This window comes from Aspergillus ibericus (assembly GCF_003184845.1).
Source record: "Aspergillus ibericus CBS 121593 unplaced genomic scaffold BO80scaffold_19, whole genome shotgun sequence".
Lineage (NCBI taxonomy): Eukaryota > Fungi > Ascomycota > Eurotiomycetes > Eurotiales > Aspergillaceae > Aspergillus > Aspergillus ibericus.
Window position 1 is genome coordinate 554,637 of NW_020292117.1, and position 14,129 is coordinate 568,765.

Here is a 14,129-nt window from a genome sequence, read left to right on the forward strand (position 1 = left end):
CGCTGGATTCACGAAGAATTAAATCGAAACAATGTGGTATAAGAATATAAAGCTAGAAGCACTTTAAAAAAATAGCAAGATGCTGAAACCCTTCCCTCCGGCTCAGTGCTTGAACTGGTCCTCCGTCACGCCCTTGCCCATAGCCGCGGTGCTACTGATCCCGCCCGTCACCATCTTCAGCAAATTGTCCACGTAGTTGGCACCACTCCATTTCTGGTGTGTAACCACATCCACTCCTTGCTCCATCTCGGGCTCCTGCACCAATTCGCCGTATGCCCGCATGCCCTGCTTTGAGTACGCCTTGGCGAACTGATGCGAGATCAGCGCCGTCGTGTGCAGACCCGCCAGGGTGATGAACTGCCAGCAGTATCCCAAGGCACCCAGCCGCTGGATGTAGGTCTCCTGCTCGTCGCGCGACATCGCCTTCTTCCAGTTGAACGAGGGCGACAGGTTGTACGCCAGCCTAAGCAATGGGTGTTAGCGTCAGGCGACGGACAAATCGGAATGACAGCACTTACTTCTGCTCGGGCCACACGGCGTGAACGCCATCGGCAAACTCCTTCGCCTGCGCATAGTCGGGGAGCTTGCTCTCCATCCAGATCAGGTCCGCAAAGGGTCCATAGGCGATGGCCCGGTTAACCGCGCACTGTGTGCCTCCCTGGTACCGGTAGAAGCCCTCCCGGGTGCGAGGGGCGTCCCAGTCCCAGTAGATGTCGACTCCCGTGATGCTCTTGGCAATCTCCCGGGCTTCGCGGTTGCTCTTCCCCTTGGCCTTCTTCAGGTAGTCGTCGATGACGGCCTTCTTGTTGGCGTGGGCGCCCTTGTTGATGGTGTCGATGACTGCGTCGCTGAACAGCTTCAGACCGGCCTGCGCGACCCATTGGTCCTCAATAGCCTGCAGTTCGGATCCGCTCTTGCCCGCCAGCTCCGCAGCAACCATCAGATCGTTGAGGGGCTGGAGGGTCGGGTTCGTCGAACCAACAACAAACGCATGGTCGCGGTAATCGATGGTGGAGGTGATGAGGGTGGCGGCCTCAGAGTCAGTTCGAGCAATGGCAAGCAGGTCGGTTCCTAGAGATGCGTCAGTGGATAATCACATGGTTAACAAATGGACAAGGCTACACACCCATGATATCCGCCTGCGCACGGATCGCCACCAGCCGATTGATGTGCTCACTAATGGGCACCAGCACCTTTCCGGCCATGTGGCCACACTTCTTCGTACCAGGGGCCTGGTCCTCAATGTGAATACCAGCAGCACCGCGCTCAATGAACAGCTTGGTCAGCTTCATCACCGCAGTCAAACCACCGTGTCCAGTGTCGGCATCCGCAATGATGGGCCGCAGGTAGTCGACGTTGGCCACCTTGCCCCGCTGCTCCTTGGGAGTAGTGATGCGCTCCTCGCGCTGTTTCCGGTCATGGAACAGCTGAGCCATGAACAGGTGGTTGACCTTGTTGGGAACAGTATTCTAGGAGTTGATCTTAGCAGTGATCCCACAGCCAGCAAGATACTCCGAGACCTACCATAGGGTAATCCGCAAGATCTGGAGACGGCTCGTCAGTGGACGAGGCTGTGGAGGAGCTCTGCCAGCCCGAGACGTAGACGGTATCTAGGAACTTGGCCATCTGGGTGACCATTGTTGGGTCGAGACAACCATAGGTGAAACTCGCAACTTTTTTCTGTTTGAAGTAATGTGAGTCCAGGCACGACTCGGAGAAGGAGCATGGGGAGTACGGAGTACATACCTCAAAGTTACCCTCCAAGATCTTCCACAACTTCTTGCTCAGAACATTGGAAGGATAGTCGATCTTCAGGTTTCCACGCTTGGCCACAATTTGCTCCGCAGTGAAGGGACGCTTGGTGTGTCTCCATCTGGAGTCTTGCCACCATGTCTGAACCGCCTGAACGTCGTCGGCGTACTTCCGGTCTTCGTCTTCAAGGTAACCCATTGTGATGTAGTATGTATAAGAGGTCACGAGGGCAAGAGAAGATATGCAAAAGCTTGATTTGCAATGGATATATATAATACAGTGTATCCAAAGATGATTATATAGCAGGAAGAGCCTCCAGGATCAATCCCAGCAAAGTCACAAGTAAAAAAGAAAGAAGAGATAGAGGGGAGAGAGTCAGACGACAAGGTAGAGGAGGGCACACGGGGAAAAGACAACAAAGTATCAGGCCGGAATCACAAGCCAAAGACCTTGGTACTTAAGGACCAGCAGATGGGCATGCGCCATCTCGATGCGTCAGAGGCATTGACTGGCCAGTGGTCGGTAAACGTTCGGTTCAGCGGGACAAGAAGGAAGGGCAGGGGCCCCGGGTCAATCTTGAAAACCGGGGAGCCCAGCATGGCTGAGTGGGTAGAGAGTCGCCAACGATTAGGTTAACTGTGTCCCAGGTTCACAAGCCAGGCCGGGGCCAACGGGGAAGCTGAGTGGTGGTGGTTCGGAAGAGAGGATCTTCGTCAGGCTCGATCCTCGGTCTAAAGGGACCAGCCCGAGCCCGCGACGGCCTGAGGCATTTCCCCCCGTCGCCACTTTCCCTTGGCCTGGTTTATGAGTCCATCCACCACCGAAGATGCCATCGGCACGAGCTGATAACCCGCAGGAAAAATACCTCATCTTGATGAATACTCCTTATTCATGGCTCTGCAAATTGAACCCAGAACCATAAGATACCATCATAATCCGACCTGACATCTATGTACACGGAAGTACCCCAGCAATGGACAGCCATGACGTGAACACATGTGCTTACTGCTCCGAGTCCACCCCCAATGACAATACATGACCACCACACCACCCGAACAGCAACCATTCATTGACTGTCATTGGCTCTGTCCTATATTACAGGTATATACCCCACAGTCAGGCGTACCGTCACGCCAGGACCTCCAGGCATCAATACCGCCAATCCCCAAACGGCAGCAACCTCGGCATGCGTTGCACCAATCACCGGGCCGTGAACAGCCGATCCACGAAACCAAGATCAACCTCAGCTCCGTCCAGTCCTCTTCTCAGCACACGCACGAGAATGAGTATCGGGAAATCAAGGAGCGTTGTTCCGTATTCTTGCGACCACGACAACGCCCTGTCAGGGATAAAAGAATATGGGGATGGGGATGGGGTTTCGGACGTTGACCGAAGGGATAACCATACCGTCTTACTGACCATCTGTCAGATTAGGATGGTGGTGGTTAGTTTCGGAGAACCGTAGCCTCTGGGACAGGGATCGAGTGTAGATCCATGGCCTGGATGCTCGGAGGTGCGGGTGGTGATGCATGGGTATAGATATCATTCGTGTGGCCAAGTTCGGGGCTGGCTGGCTGGACGGAGAAAGTCTGTCTTGTCTGTCTGTCTGTGGGGAAGAACAAAGCCTGGGTGGATTCACATGTGAATTTGACTGTGACCTCTGACTTTCCTCGTGGTGCTTATTTTTGAGGTCCAGAAACGTGAGTCAGACCTTGCGGACGCTCGTTCTCTGCCCGGTTTCCTACGTCTCGGGAGTTGGGTTTCAGCCCTGGAACAATTGCTCGAACCTCACAGAAATAGAACGAGAACTGAATGAACTAACTAATCATTTATGGATTTATGGCTATTAACGCAACGACTCAAAAAGCATCCAACGCCGCCTCCACCAAGACACATCACTTCTAGTCTGGTTATCTCCACCTCCGAATAATGACAAGCTCCCGTCTCTCTGTGCAAGCATGTAGCATATCAATCGCCTCAATCATCGCAGGCAATGCAGACTCTAAACCGCCCGCCAGTATGTCAACCCATCCTATCTAAGCTATAGAAACTGCGTCCGCTGAACCCATTTTTGCAAAAGTCCAATGCCACGACGGGCCAAAACAGATTGCCGCGCTAAATGTGATCATGCATCCCCTCTTCGCGTTTTGATATTCGCTTTTTTTAATTATCCTGTACGGCCACCGCCTTGATGTAGGTCTCATACGGCGTGATGGCGCCGAGGGCACGGCGCTGGTGGGCATTGAGGATCTCCAGTCCGTAGACATAGCTGGCATTGACCCATCCGAACCTAGAAATAACCCGGTTAGTATGACGTTCCGTGATAATGGATCCGGGTGAGGATCTTACCCTTCGCGGGGAGCGCCCTTGAAGTCCACGCCCTGATTGCCGTACTCGGCATCCACCCGGTGTGGGTCGATAGGGCGAGTGACGTCGTATTTTTCAACGACGACGCCGTTGAAGTCCACAAAAGCCTTCGTAATCATATACAACCACTTGTATGTCAGCCGCTCGGCTTCATCCTGATAGCCGTAGCGCATCAGTCCGGTCCACGCCAGCATCTGCTGGGGGGCCCATCCGTACGGGTAATCCCACTGCCGGTTGGGCCGGTCCAGTCCAACGGCACCCCGGGATTCTTCGGTTCCCGAAACCAGGCCTCCGTAGGCCTCGAACCGGGCAAGGGCTTTCACCATCTGCGACGCTTGGCCGGGGGTCGCGAGACCAGCCCACATGGCCCAATAGGTGGTGGCACTCTCGTATGTCGTCCGCTCCTGCTTGGCGGTATCGTAGTCAAAATACATCCCCTTTTCTTCATCCCAGAGATAAGTGTCCATTCTCATCTTTCTTCTGCGCGCGCGACGGTCCCAGACCGACGACGATTCGCTGGCGATATCCTGGGTCGATGCCGTCCGGAACTCGGGCGGAATGTCAAGCTTGTCCTTGAAATAAGTGCGGATAATGCGTGCAATATCCACCTCGTACTTGTACAGCAGCGAATTCAGATCCACTGTGGCCAAGTTGGCACAGACCCTCTCCAGGCGGTAGCTAGTATCATGTCCAGATTCGCGCACCGCCCTGTCGTGCAGGAAATACTCGTCGAGCTCTGGCTCCACGATCTTACGTTCGTTGTAGGCTTCCACGAACTCTTCAAATGACATGCCATGCTTCTCGGCATAGGGCGTCAGAATATGAAGGAAATGCGTTGGCTCTGTCTCGGGCGGCACGCCTTCACCTTCCGGACGGTATCTCGAAAGACCAGACACCGGATCAAATCGCGGCTCGGCCGTCCAGATGCTGTAGTACTCCTTGATCGCGGCCAGGGTCGCGTTGCGGAGGAACTCCTTAGCATCCGGCTCATTCTTGATCCGTTCATAGACACGCAAAGCCATATCAGTCAAGAACGGGGGCTGAGAACGCATTAGGTAGTAGGAACGGTTTGCGTTCAAAATCTTCGCGTAGTGCTTGATGCAGAAGCAGAAATTGACCACCATGCCTTTGGCTAGGTCTACTCTGTTGCTGACCAGCAACCCCAAAGACATCATATAGCTATCCCATCCGTAGAGTTCGTTGAATCTTCCTCCCGGAACCACGAATGGGACTCCGCTATATTCCGTCTTCTGGGTAGCTTCGTCGAAACGCTTTTCCATTGCCAATGCCAAAAGCCCGGGTTTGTTGTTGAGTCTCCGGGTGTACTCTGGCGTGATATCGGAGTCCAACAGCTGCACGTCAAGGCGCAGCTCTGGATGGGCCTCTGCGATACCCTTGTAATACTCAAACTGCTCCGGGGCACCCGGAGGCACATAAACCCGAGGCCGCGGGTCATCTGTCCAATCCTTGGGGTCCCGGCCAGCTTCGGCAATATTGTGCCCGTCAATGCGTCGTGTCAGGGCGTTCCAGAACGAATTCTTGATGAGCCGAGACAGACGCGCGACGGGGTTCTCACTGAGACGGGCCTCGTCCAGCACAATCTGCTTCCGACCGTAGTCCTTGGCAATTGTGAGCTCTTGGAGGAGGTTCGAAAGCATGTACGTTCCTCGCAAGTCGAATCGATTGTATCCCGAAGACGCGGCGGTTCCTACGGAGAACACCTGCAAGCGTGGTGGTCAGTGATCGGTAGAGGCCGTCGTTCCGAGATTCCAGGTCACACATACCTTGGGGCCCACATCTTCGATGGTGATCTGCATGTTCCTGTCCGTGTCCTCCCGCTCCAGGAGACTGTGAAGCGTTGCATCGACATCGATAAGGAATTTGCGGGGAATCGCTGGTGTCTCATCTGCATCGCACGTGCATCAGCCCCTGTATCCCACGATAGCTGAAAAGATCGATCGGTACGCACCATGACTGGCTCTTCTGGCAGGAAATCCGCCTCCGAGGAATTCCTGAATGTCGTCCCGATTGAATGATTTGAGTGTCTAATTAACGGCATCCGGCGTGCGTTAGCAGGGCTGATTCTGGGCTTATCTCAGAGGGGGGCAATGGCTCCCGACTCACCGAGGAGAATGCACGCTTACGGTCTCTCATGCGCGCGACATTTTCCTCGTTGCCATAGTAGACATCGGGGTCCGAGAAAGGGTCGAGAGAGCCGTTCCGTTGGTGCTGTGCACTTGACGAGCTCATCGTCAGGGGATGTGGGATGGGAGAAAGGACGGTCGATGACAGGTCGAGTAAACGAAAGGCTAGAGCGAAATGGGGATGCGAGCAGGGGTGGATGGTTCGTGGGTTTAAGGGGTGACACCGCGACGCCAATTATTGGAGACGCTAGGCCCGTTCGTGGCGCTGTACACTTCTCGGACTCGAAGTCTCGCCCAGGGAAGGGATTGCGATCGCACCGGTAAGACAATCTCGCTAAAGCTGGGGGTTTGGTAGGACAAAAAAAGTCGGGATCTGGATGGATTGCTGGGACAATGCAGCACACGACAAAGAGAGTTTTACTCAGGGTGGGATTTTGGCCACCAGCGGCAGTCAGCTCCCGTGTACTTTGGGGGTACGTCACACTCAGTATGTCGCTTGGCTTGGGTTTTGTTTGTGTGCAACCGGCGGTGTGCATGCAATCAGTTGGGGGAAACAAGAAAACAAGAAAGAGATAACGCTCCTTGAGGTCTCCCAGACAATTTGTACTCTCCGGCTTCCCGGCGTCTTAGAATGATTAATTATTACTGTATCTGGTCGTAGAGTTCCCCTCTAGTATGTAGAGAATGAAGTTCCCTTGGAGACTATGACGCCACGGGCCCGATGATGTCGCCGCTCCACTCAATAGTGCCCCCTCCCCCCTTCGGTATTTCCCCGGCTGCCGCCCGGGCACACTCCAGCAGGCGAGTTATGCACTTCTCCCTGGGAGGTTTATCGCGGGAGAATAAAGAAAATCAGCTAAAAAAAGCAAATGCCAGATCCCAAGGGTCACGCGGGACAACAAAAACCAATAATCCGAAATTGAAAGCGGCCTGTGGGTTATTGGCACCTGCTGGTCGACCCCTTGACGTGGCGTTGGATATATCTACAGAGAAACCGATGGTCGATCTTCCAGAATCTGTACATTCTAGATCTCTTCCGGCGCGGGACAACAGGTACATGCACCATGCCATCCCACTTTTCACTTCCCAGCAAAGCAAGAAGGCCTAAAGCGGTGGCCCAATCCATCAGACAATCTAGCTGTTATCTCGTATGATATCGCTTCATCTTCAGGTGTCTGCTGTCCATGGGGTCCATGCTTCGGATGCGTGGCAGTGGGATATCAGGCCGGCTTGCGACCTTATCATCTTCGACAAGTCGCTCACTGGGAAGTAAAATCGCTCGGTCGAGCTGGTATGGCAGTCCACGGTGCCTCCCGCGAATCATCATGGCGCAGATGACAATTTTACTGAAGATGCCGAACTGGCCGCTGAACGAGGTGGAGACGGTCGGGTATCCTAGACTTAGCCCGACGTTTCCACTATGCATCCATTAGGTACATCTGCCCACCGTGGCCATGGCGTGGTTATACTCACTAGGCAGAGACCACCTCGAAGAATATCGCAAACACGGAAAAGGCCTATTTGCGCGGGTCAGCGGCCTATCTCTAGCGGTGAACCGAGGGGCACGAACCGGCATGGCTGGGTCCATGATTTTCTGCGACTCTGCAATGCAGATGCACAGGATCCCAAGGAAAATGTACCACAAGTCAAAGCTGAGCTGGTTTCGCATGTGCGTCAAAACATATTTCCTGCCATTACTTTCATCCATCTCCGGGTCCCGTGAGAATACCCCAACCGCTTTTTCTTCGTATATGTTGGACGCTCGTACACTGATCGCAATCGGAAATACCGAAATATACATCATGACAAGTAAGCTAATTTGGACTGCTGGATTCACGTCCGCAAGATTGAAAGACGCCGTTCCCGTGTGCCGTGAAGATGCGGATTGAAAAATGGCCGCCGCAATTCGAGGGCCGGGTGCTAAATCACTCACTGCAGGGTTGTTGAGATCAAGAACCAGGATCAAGATGACGTCGACGAAGTTCAAGACAAATATGATGCCGAAAAGGATCCATGTCGGCCTACTACGGAAGAGAAGCAGATAGCACCGACGAGGATACTTCAGCAGGAAACCGAGTGGCTCCTTCAGAGAAGCATCCTCGGGAACACACTTGAACATGATCCAGATGACAAGCCGCAAGAAGCAAGGATATAGTGTGTTACCAGCATAAGCGAGAAAGCTCATGAGCAACATGGGGAAGACAGCATCATTGAATGATATCATGGAATCCGGAGTGAGAGTATATCCCAGGTTGCTGACCATTGTCTGTGCTGAGTAGATTGCCCTGACAATATTAGCATTGTCGTGATGTCTATAGAGATCATCTGCAACTGGACGTACCACCAGATCTTATCCTGTCCGCATTCATCGAGGTAGTCCCGATACTTGGCATTTGCATGCATAATCCAGGCGACGAGACATACCATGCCAATCACATGGAGACCAGCAAGATAGCCTATTGACTGCAGATGAGCGTCCTTCCTTCTCGTGCCATGAGAAGACAACAGTAAGACTGGGTTCTCGTACCGATAACGATTTTCAGGAGTAGCTTCAGGCTTCGATACTCGATGCCACCTAGTCGCTCTCGATCTGCGGCAGTTAAATTGTAGAATTGCGAATTCCTACCCAGGGTCGCTTGTGCGGAGAGCTCTGGCAGGTTTGCATCCTTGGAGAGAGAGATAGCTGGCCGGAGCGATGGTTCTCGAGCTCTACTAGGGTGTCGCCCAAACACGAATAAGGTCGAGGCTACCCTTTCGAATGGCCTACCGGAGGTACCCGAGATCTTTCTGGATAGCTGATTGGTATCACCAGAGTCCCCGTGGTTTGTTTCGACGTCCTCGTCGACATCCTCAATTCCTGCATCTTGGTGAGGTCAAGTCGTTTCCATATTCATCTGCAGCCAGGCTTACCATCTCTGCTCGGGCCTCTCTGGACCTCTGCTATGGGCACCCCTGTTGCTTATAAGCCATGGCCTGGCGAGCAAAGGGCCATATAACGAAGTACCTCTATCACGCTCCCACGGTGAAGGAATGTAGAGCGCCTTGTTAGGATCCGCAAAGGAGATGCTCCGTGGAAAATTGAGATTGTTGGACTTCGAACCGTCGTTCTCAGAGCATTCATTGCCGTTGTTTCTGGGCCTATACCACGATTAGCATTATCCTCTCGAAAGAAGAAGCATTAGTTACTCTTACCCATCTGGTACTAAGTGCCCAATCTTCAAACTGACAGAGCGCTCGTTGTCATCAACATCTTCCATCTCCGTTGATTTGGCTTGCCCATTTCCCGATGTGAAAGGTCCACTCATCACCCTCGGATGCGCTTCCTCGTCATGGTATTCATCTCTACAGTCGAACGAACCATTCTTTCGATCAAGGACACCAGGTGCTGTTGGAGGTCATCGCATTAGTGACCGTCTTAAAATCCGACCGAAGCCCATAGCGACAAGTAGTTACCAATCTCTTTCAGTCGTTTCTCGAACCAGTACAGACGTACAACGACCACTAGGATGTTGATGAATGCGATGTTCGAGGCTATCGGAACGAAGTAGATGAAAAGCTGCTGGTAAAGCTTCAGATCCTTTACATCGACACTGAGAGTGTGGCCCATATTAGCCTGTGCTCCTACCATCCAGAAGCGATGATTTATTTAAAGAAATGACCAACTGACGTGTTCAATCCTGATTCGGTCGAAGAGCTGACCCCGAAGAAGTAGGAATCAATCGCGCGGAGATTGCCATATGGATAGAGGACAACCAATCCTAGGAGACCCAGAAAGATGATATATGCATCTGTCCGAGAAAATCAGCATTACTTGGGCCATCGGAATCCGGCGGAACATGCAACGCACAATGCAGGGCGATAAAATTAACGCGCGGCTTCCACATCTTATGTGGCGGCAGGAGTGCTCATAGACGGGGGACTCGGATTGTAGATGGCCCCAACAACGCGTTAAAGCACAAGCCAATCACAAAGTTCAAAGGACAACAGAGAGTCGAGACTAGAACACATGGATTACCTGATTTCGAAAGCAATGTATGACTATTTTCCAGGACCAGGCCCTTGGGGAGTCCGCTGTGGGACCTTTATTTTGTGCCAATAAAGCCGGGAACCGTTCTGGTGAGAGATTTGCCCAGACCAATACGATCGCAGACCACGGAAACCCCACGCGATCGGTCGGCAGAGCTTAGATGGACGTTTCAAAGATGGACATCCAAAATGTAGGAGGGAATTTTCTGCACCAACCGTGTTGGTAGAATCTGGAGGTGGCTGACGGCGAGTGAAGATCGCCGCAGCAACCTTCAGCGTGGGTGTTGCAGGACAACATCAAATTGCTTTTGTGATGTGCAACAGCGGCGGGCGACCATCACCATGGTTGATGATGAGGGGCTAGAAGGCCAGACAGGCAAATGCCAATCGTTCACAGTATCGGTCGAGGGTTTAAGCATAGCCCCAACACTATTAGTTATCCGGTCAGCATGACATGCTTTCCAGTCATATGCCCACCCCGGGATGATGTCAAACTCATGCACTGCAGAGAAAGAGCCAGATTTCTCAAACTGAGTTTGACTATCATACTTTGCATGACTGGGGCACGGACAAGCCACTATTGTTTTGAGTTAAAAGCACTGAGATGATTCCAAACAGTTGATTTAGGTTATACCTTCTGCAAACAGCTTGAGATCGACCCTGTTAATGGCACATACCCCCAGTATCCCGAGGACGCATGCCATCGTGCTTACAGCTTACAGCTTACAACTTGGCAGCAACAATACTACCACCATCCAGGGTGATTGTCGCTCCATCACACACGAGCCGGTCCGGCTGCTCAAGAACAGGCAAGCCCCCGCAACATCCTCAAGGGTACCAATACGACCTCATGGAACATTCGCCTCGATGATCTCTCGGTGCATCATCTGACTTTCGAAAGGGCCACATGCCCAGGAGTTCGAGCTGCGGGTAGTGCCGGGTTAGTTGGTCAGCGACAACGTGGGAGTTACACAGAGTTACGGGATATTCCTTCTTCCAAGGTGGTGAGCCAAGGCACGACTCAAGTGGTGCTGTCCAGCCTTGCTTTTGCTGTAGGCAAAGTTTCAAGCATCAACACTATAAACACGATGGGTATCGAGCAGTTGGAGCGGTCGCGGCGGTTTCATCAGTGATCATAAAGTTGACCTTAAACCCTTCATGGGAGAGCCTCTAGATCATCATACCACGAAATCAAGCTGATATTTGAATGAGATGACCATTTCAAGCTACAAGCATTTATGAGGACATATGGCATTGAGACCAACGTCGGCCGGGGCGATGGAAGGATTGAGAAGATCGAAGCAGGCAATAACGAAGCAGGCAACGAATAGGTGAGCAGGCCAGGTCATCTGGTTGCTCACTACAGACATACATAGCTTAGAGAACATTACAACGCACTCTCCAACCATACATAGAAAAGTGCAGAAACACAAGTCAATCAAACATTAGGTTATTGACCAACACAGCCATTGACTCTCACCCCGGAGATATCTATCGCAGACATCTCAACAGGCCTTACCTCTGGCGCCAGATGGAGACTCGATCCTGGACCTCCCCATTGGCATCCTTGCCCACTGCATGCGTCCGGGCAGGCTGCCAATAAGCCACCCGTTCCAGACCTCGCTCGCTTGGTTCGCGGAGAGGGTCCATCCTGCATCGACCATGAGCGTCATAAGAGATCTGCTCTCCGGGGTGGCTGAGATGCTCCATGTAAGCCTCCGAGGAGAGACCAAACGGAGGACCCGGACGCGACGGGTCCTTGTGCCGTGGATATTCCAGGCAGATTAGATTGCCTCGCGGCGAAGGCGCCAATAGTTGGGTATGCCGGAGCGCCCAGGCTGGCCGCATCGACGGGTCCAGCGCGCAGAAGAACTGCATCCGCATGGTCAGCAAGCGTCCATATAGATCTACACTATCCCGTAAACCCAAGTCCCTTGGGCAAACACCATAAAACCAAGCCACAAAGAAGAGTCCCAATACTCACCGTATAATCATAAACCAAATCAAAACAATTCCCCCCCAACCCCAACCCCAACTCCCTCAACCACCCATCCTCAAAGAAATCCCCCTGCACAAACACCACCTCCCCCCTCCCCACCTCCGCATCCCGAACCGGATACTTCTCCCCATGCCCATGATCACTCTCTTCCCGTCTACACGCCTCAATCGCCGCAGCACTATATTCCAACCCATACGCATCATACCCGAAACTCGCTAACAGCAGCACATCCACTCCCCTTCCACATCCCGGAACTAACGCCTTCTTCCTATACGTCTTTCCCGAAGCGTCGGTTGCAATGGCGCCCCCGATTGTTCCCCGTTGCTGCGTCAATGTATCCTCTAGCGCGGGGTTCGGGGTTCCTTTATCCCATGGTGGTGAGGGGTTCGTGTTCCAGATCTCGGCCCAGCCGGTGAGGTATTTCTCGCCGGGGTATTTGGCTATGGTGTCGGGGACGGATTGGGGAGGGGTGGCGCGGGTGGGGTTGGACATGGTGGTGGGTGGTGTTGCTTGTCTTGGGTTGGGTGGATGTATGCTGGAAGTTACTAGTGACAAGTTTTAAGGTGTAGTGGATGCTGAGGGGTGTTGTATCGGTACTTGGTGTGAAGGATGAAGTAGAGGGTGCTGGGATTGACGTTCTGGAACTGTCTACGAGGTCGAGTCTGGCTCGACGTGGGGCTGTTGAGATAGCGGAAGTATCCACTTGGGTGGCTTTCTCGTCCATGGTTTTTGGACTGCGGGGACCATACTATTCCAATTTCTAGCAATGGAGTTGGAAGAAGCAATTGGGCTGTCCACAGATTTTATTCTTTTGACATACGCGTCCTCTTGGATAGCATACAGAAAAGTACTTAGTACTTTGCGAATGTGCCTATGATGCGCGGTGACTAACCTTGCTCACTGACACGATAGGGAGAGGTTCCTGGAGTAGCCTATTTACTGACAAGGCTAAGCAAATTAGTTGAAAACGTAAGGCTGATGAAGGAACCTTTAAGTCGCTAGAGTAGAGCCACACTCTCTCTCGCCTTATGATTAAGATTTGGAACCCGGAGGTCCTCAATACAGCAAGCCTGCTCAGTCATTACCCAGATCGGGTGTATATATTTAGGATGATCAGATGATATGTACGGAGTATTCGAAAATAATAGGCAAGCACTCTCATTCCTTAGCAGCGTGCTCCTATACCTTGTGGATGGTTCATCTTAATCCTATTCTTCATCTCATTACCGAGCGGCACAGAAACAAGCCGGCTATAAGCTTGACCTCGGCAAAGTAAGTGCATGGGGCGGAAATGGCCGCCGTCGGATGGAACGGCACACGTTCAGTTGGCCCTGACTGGTTGGTCCTGGCTTTGACCTTGCCCGCTATGGTATGGAGGGAGGATTAGGGTGACTGACTCAGGATTTTAGCGCACGGTTGAGAGATGGTTAGTAAGGGCACATTTATTCATTCGCACCTAAATTGTCATCGTGATGGCGTGCAATTTGCGTGGCGGTGTGAACTATTGTCCCTCATTATCACGTTTCATGTATCATAATATGGGGTTGTTGACTAGATACTACTAGTAAACAACTCGATAAGTGTACCTGTCGCAGACAAACCATGTAGTGTTCAGATAAGAATCCGGGCAGGATCTAAGCAATACCCCAAGTCATCTATGCCATCCAATAATATCAGGTGCAACTGGAGGCAGGTGGGGAGGCCCATACCTTCCTTCCTGTTAGGGCCCAGGCACTGCAGATAACAATCGGGCAGAGGTACCACCCTTGGGACCTCTCTTACTCCAACTTTCTCTTAACCATCTGATCGCAGGCGACCGACTTTCCTTCACTCTCACAACC

At 52.4% G+C, this 14,129-nt stretch overlaps 4 protein-coding genes across 4 annotated transcripts; all 4 read right to left on the bottom strand.

The window, feature by feature from the left end:
• Positions 1–35: 35 nt before the first annotated feature.
• BO80DRAFT_71807 (isocitrate lyase 1) lies at positions 36–2,068 on the bottom strand. Its single transcript, XM_025724745.1, has 5 exons — positions 1,747–2,068; positions 1,525–1,680; positions 1,127–1,469; positions 519–1,071; positions 36–463 (listed from the first exon to the last, which is right to left on the bottom strand). Exons 1-5 carry the CDS (start codon positions 1,948–1,950, stop codon positions 103–105), a joined length of 1,617 nt encoding a protein of 538 aa, XP_025575507.1. The 5' UTR covers positions 1,951–2,068; the 3' UTR covers positions 36–102.
• A 1,847-nt stretch (positions 2,069–3,915) lies between these two features.
• On the bottom strand, positions 3,916–6,369 carry BO80DRAFT_355460 (alpha,alpha-trehalase; the record flags this gene model as incomplete). Its single annotated transcript, XM_025715757.1, has 5 exons — positions 3,916–4,042; positions 4,102–5,840; positions 5,904–6,025; positions 6,089–6,164; positions 6,244–6,369. 5 exons carry the CDS (start codon positions 6,367–6,369, stop codon positions 3,916–3,918), a joined length of 2,190 nt encoding a protein of 729 aa, XP_025575508.1.
• A 1,035-nt stretch (positions 6,370–7,404) lies between these two features.
• On the bottom strand, positions 7,405–10,147 carry BO80DRAFT_445040 (putative potassium uptake transporter; the record flags this gene model as incomplete). Its single annotated transcript, XM_025721467.1, has 11 exons — positions 7,405–7,681; positions 7,737–7,780; positions 7,834–8,548; positions 8,605–8,719; positions 8,791–9,120; positions 9,174–9,215; positions 9,268–9,401; positions 9,456–9,648; positions 9,717–9,853; positions 9,931–10,051; positions 10,111–10,147. 11 exons carry the CDS (start codon positions 10,145–10,147, stop codon positions 7,405–7,407), a joined length of 2,145 nt encoding a protein of 714 aa, XP_025575509.1.
• A 1,657-nt stretch (positions 10,148–11,804) lies between these two features.
• Positions 11,805–12,780, bottom strand: BO80DRAFT_455273 (putative thiol methyltransferase; the record flags this gene model as incomplete). Its single annotated transcript, XM_025722104.1, has 2 exons — positions 11,805–12,161; positions 12,274–12,780. The coding sequence occupies 2 exons, from the start codon at positions 12,778–12,780 to the stop codon at positions 11,805–11,807; spliced, it is 864 nt and encodes a 287-aa protein (XP_025575510.1).
• Positions 12,781–14,129: the final 1,349 nt, after the last annotated feature.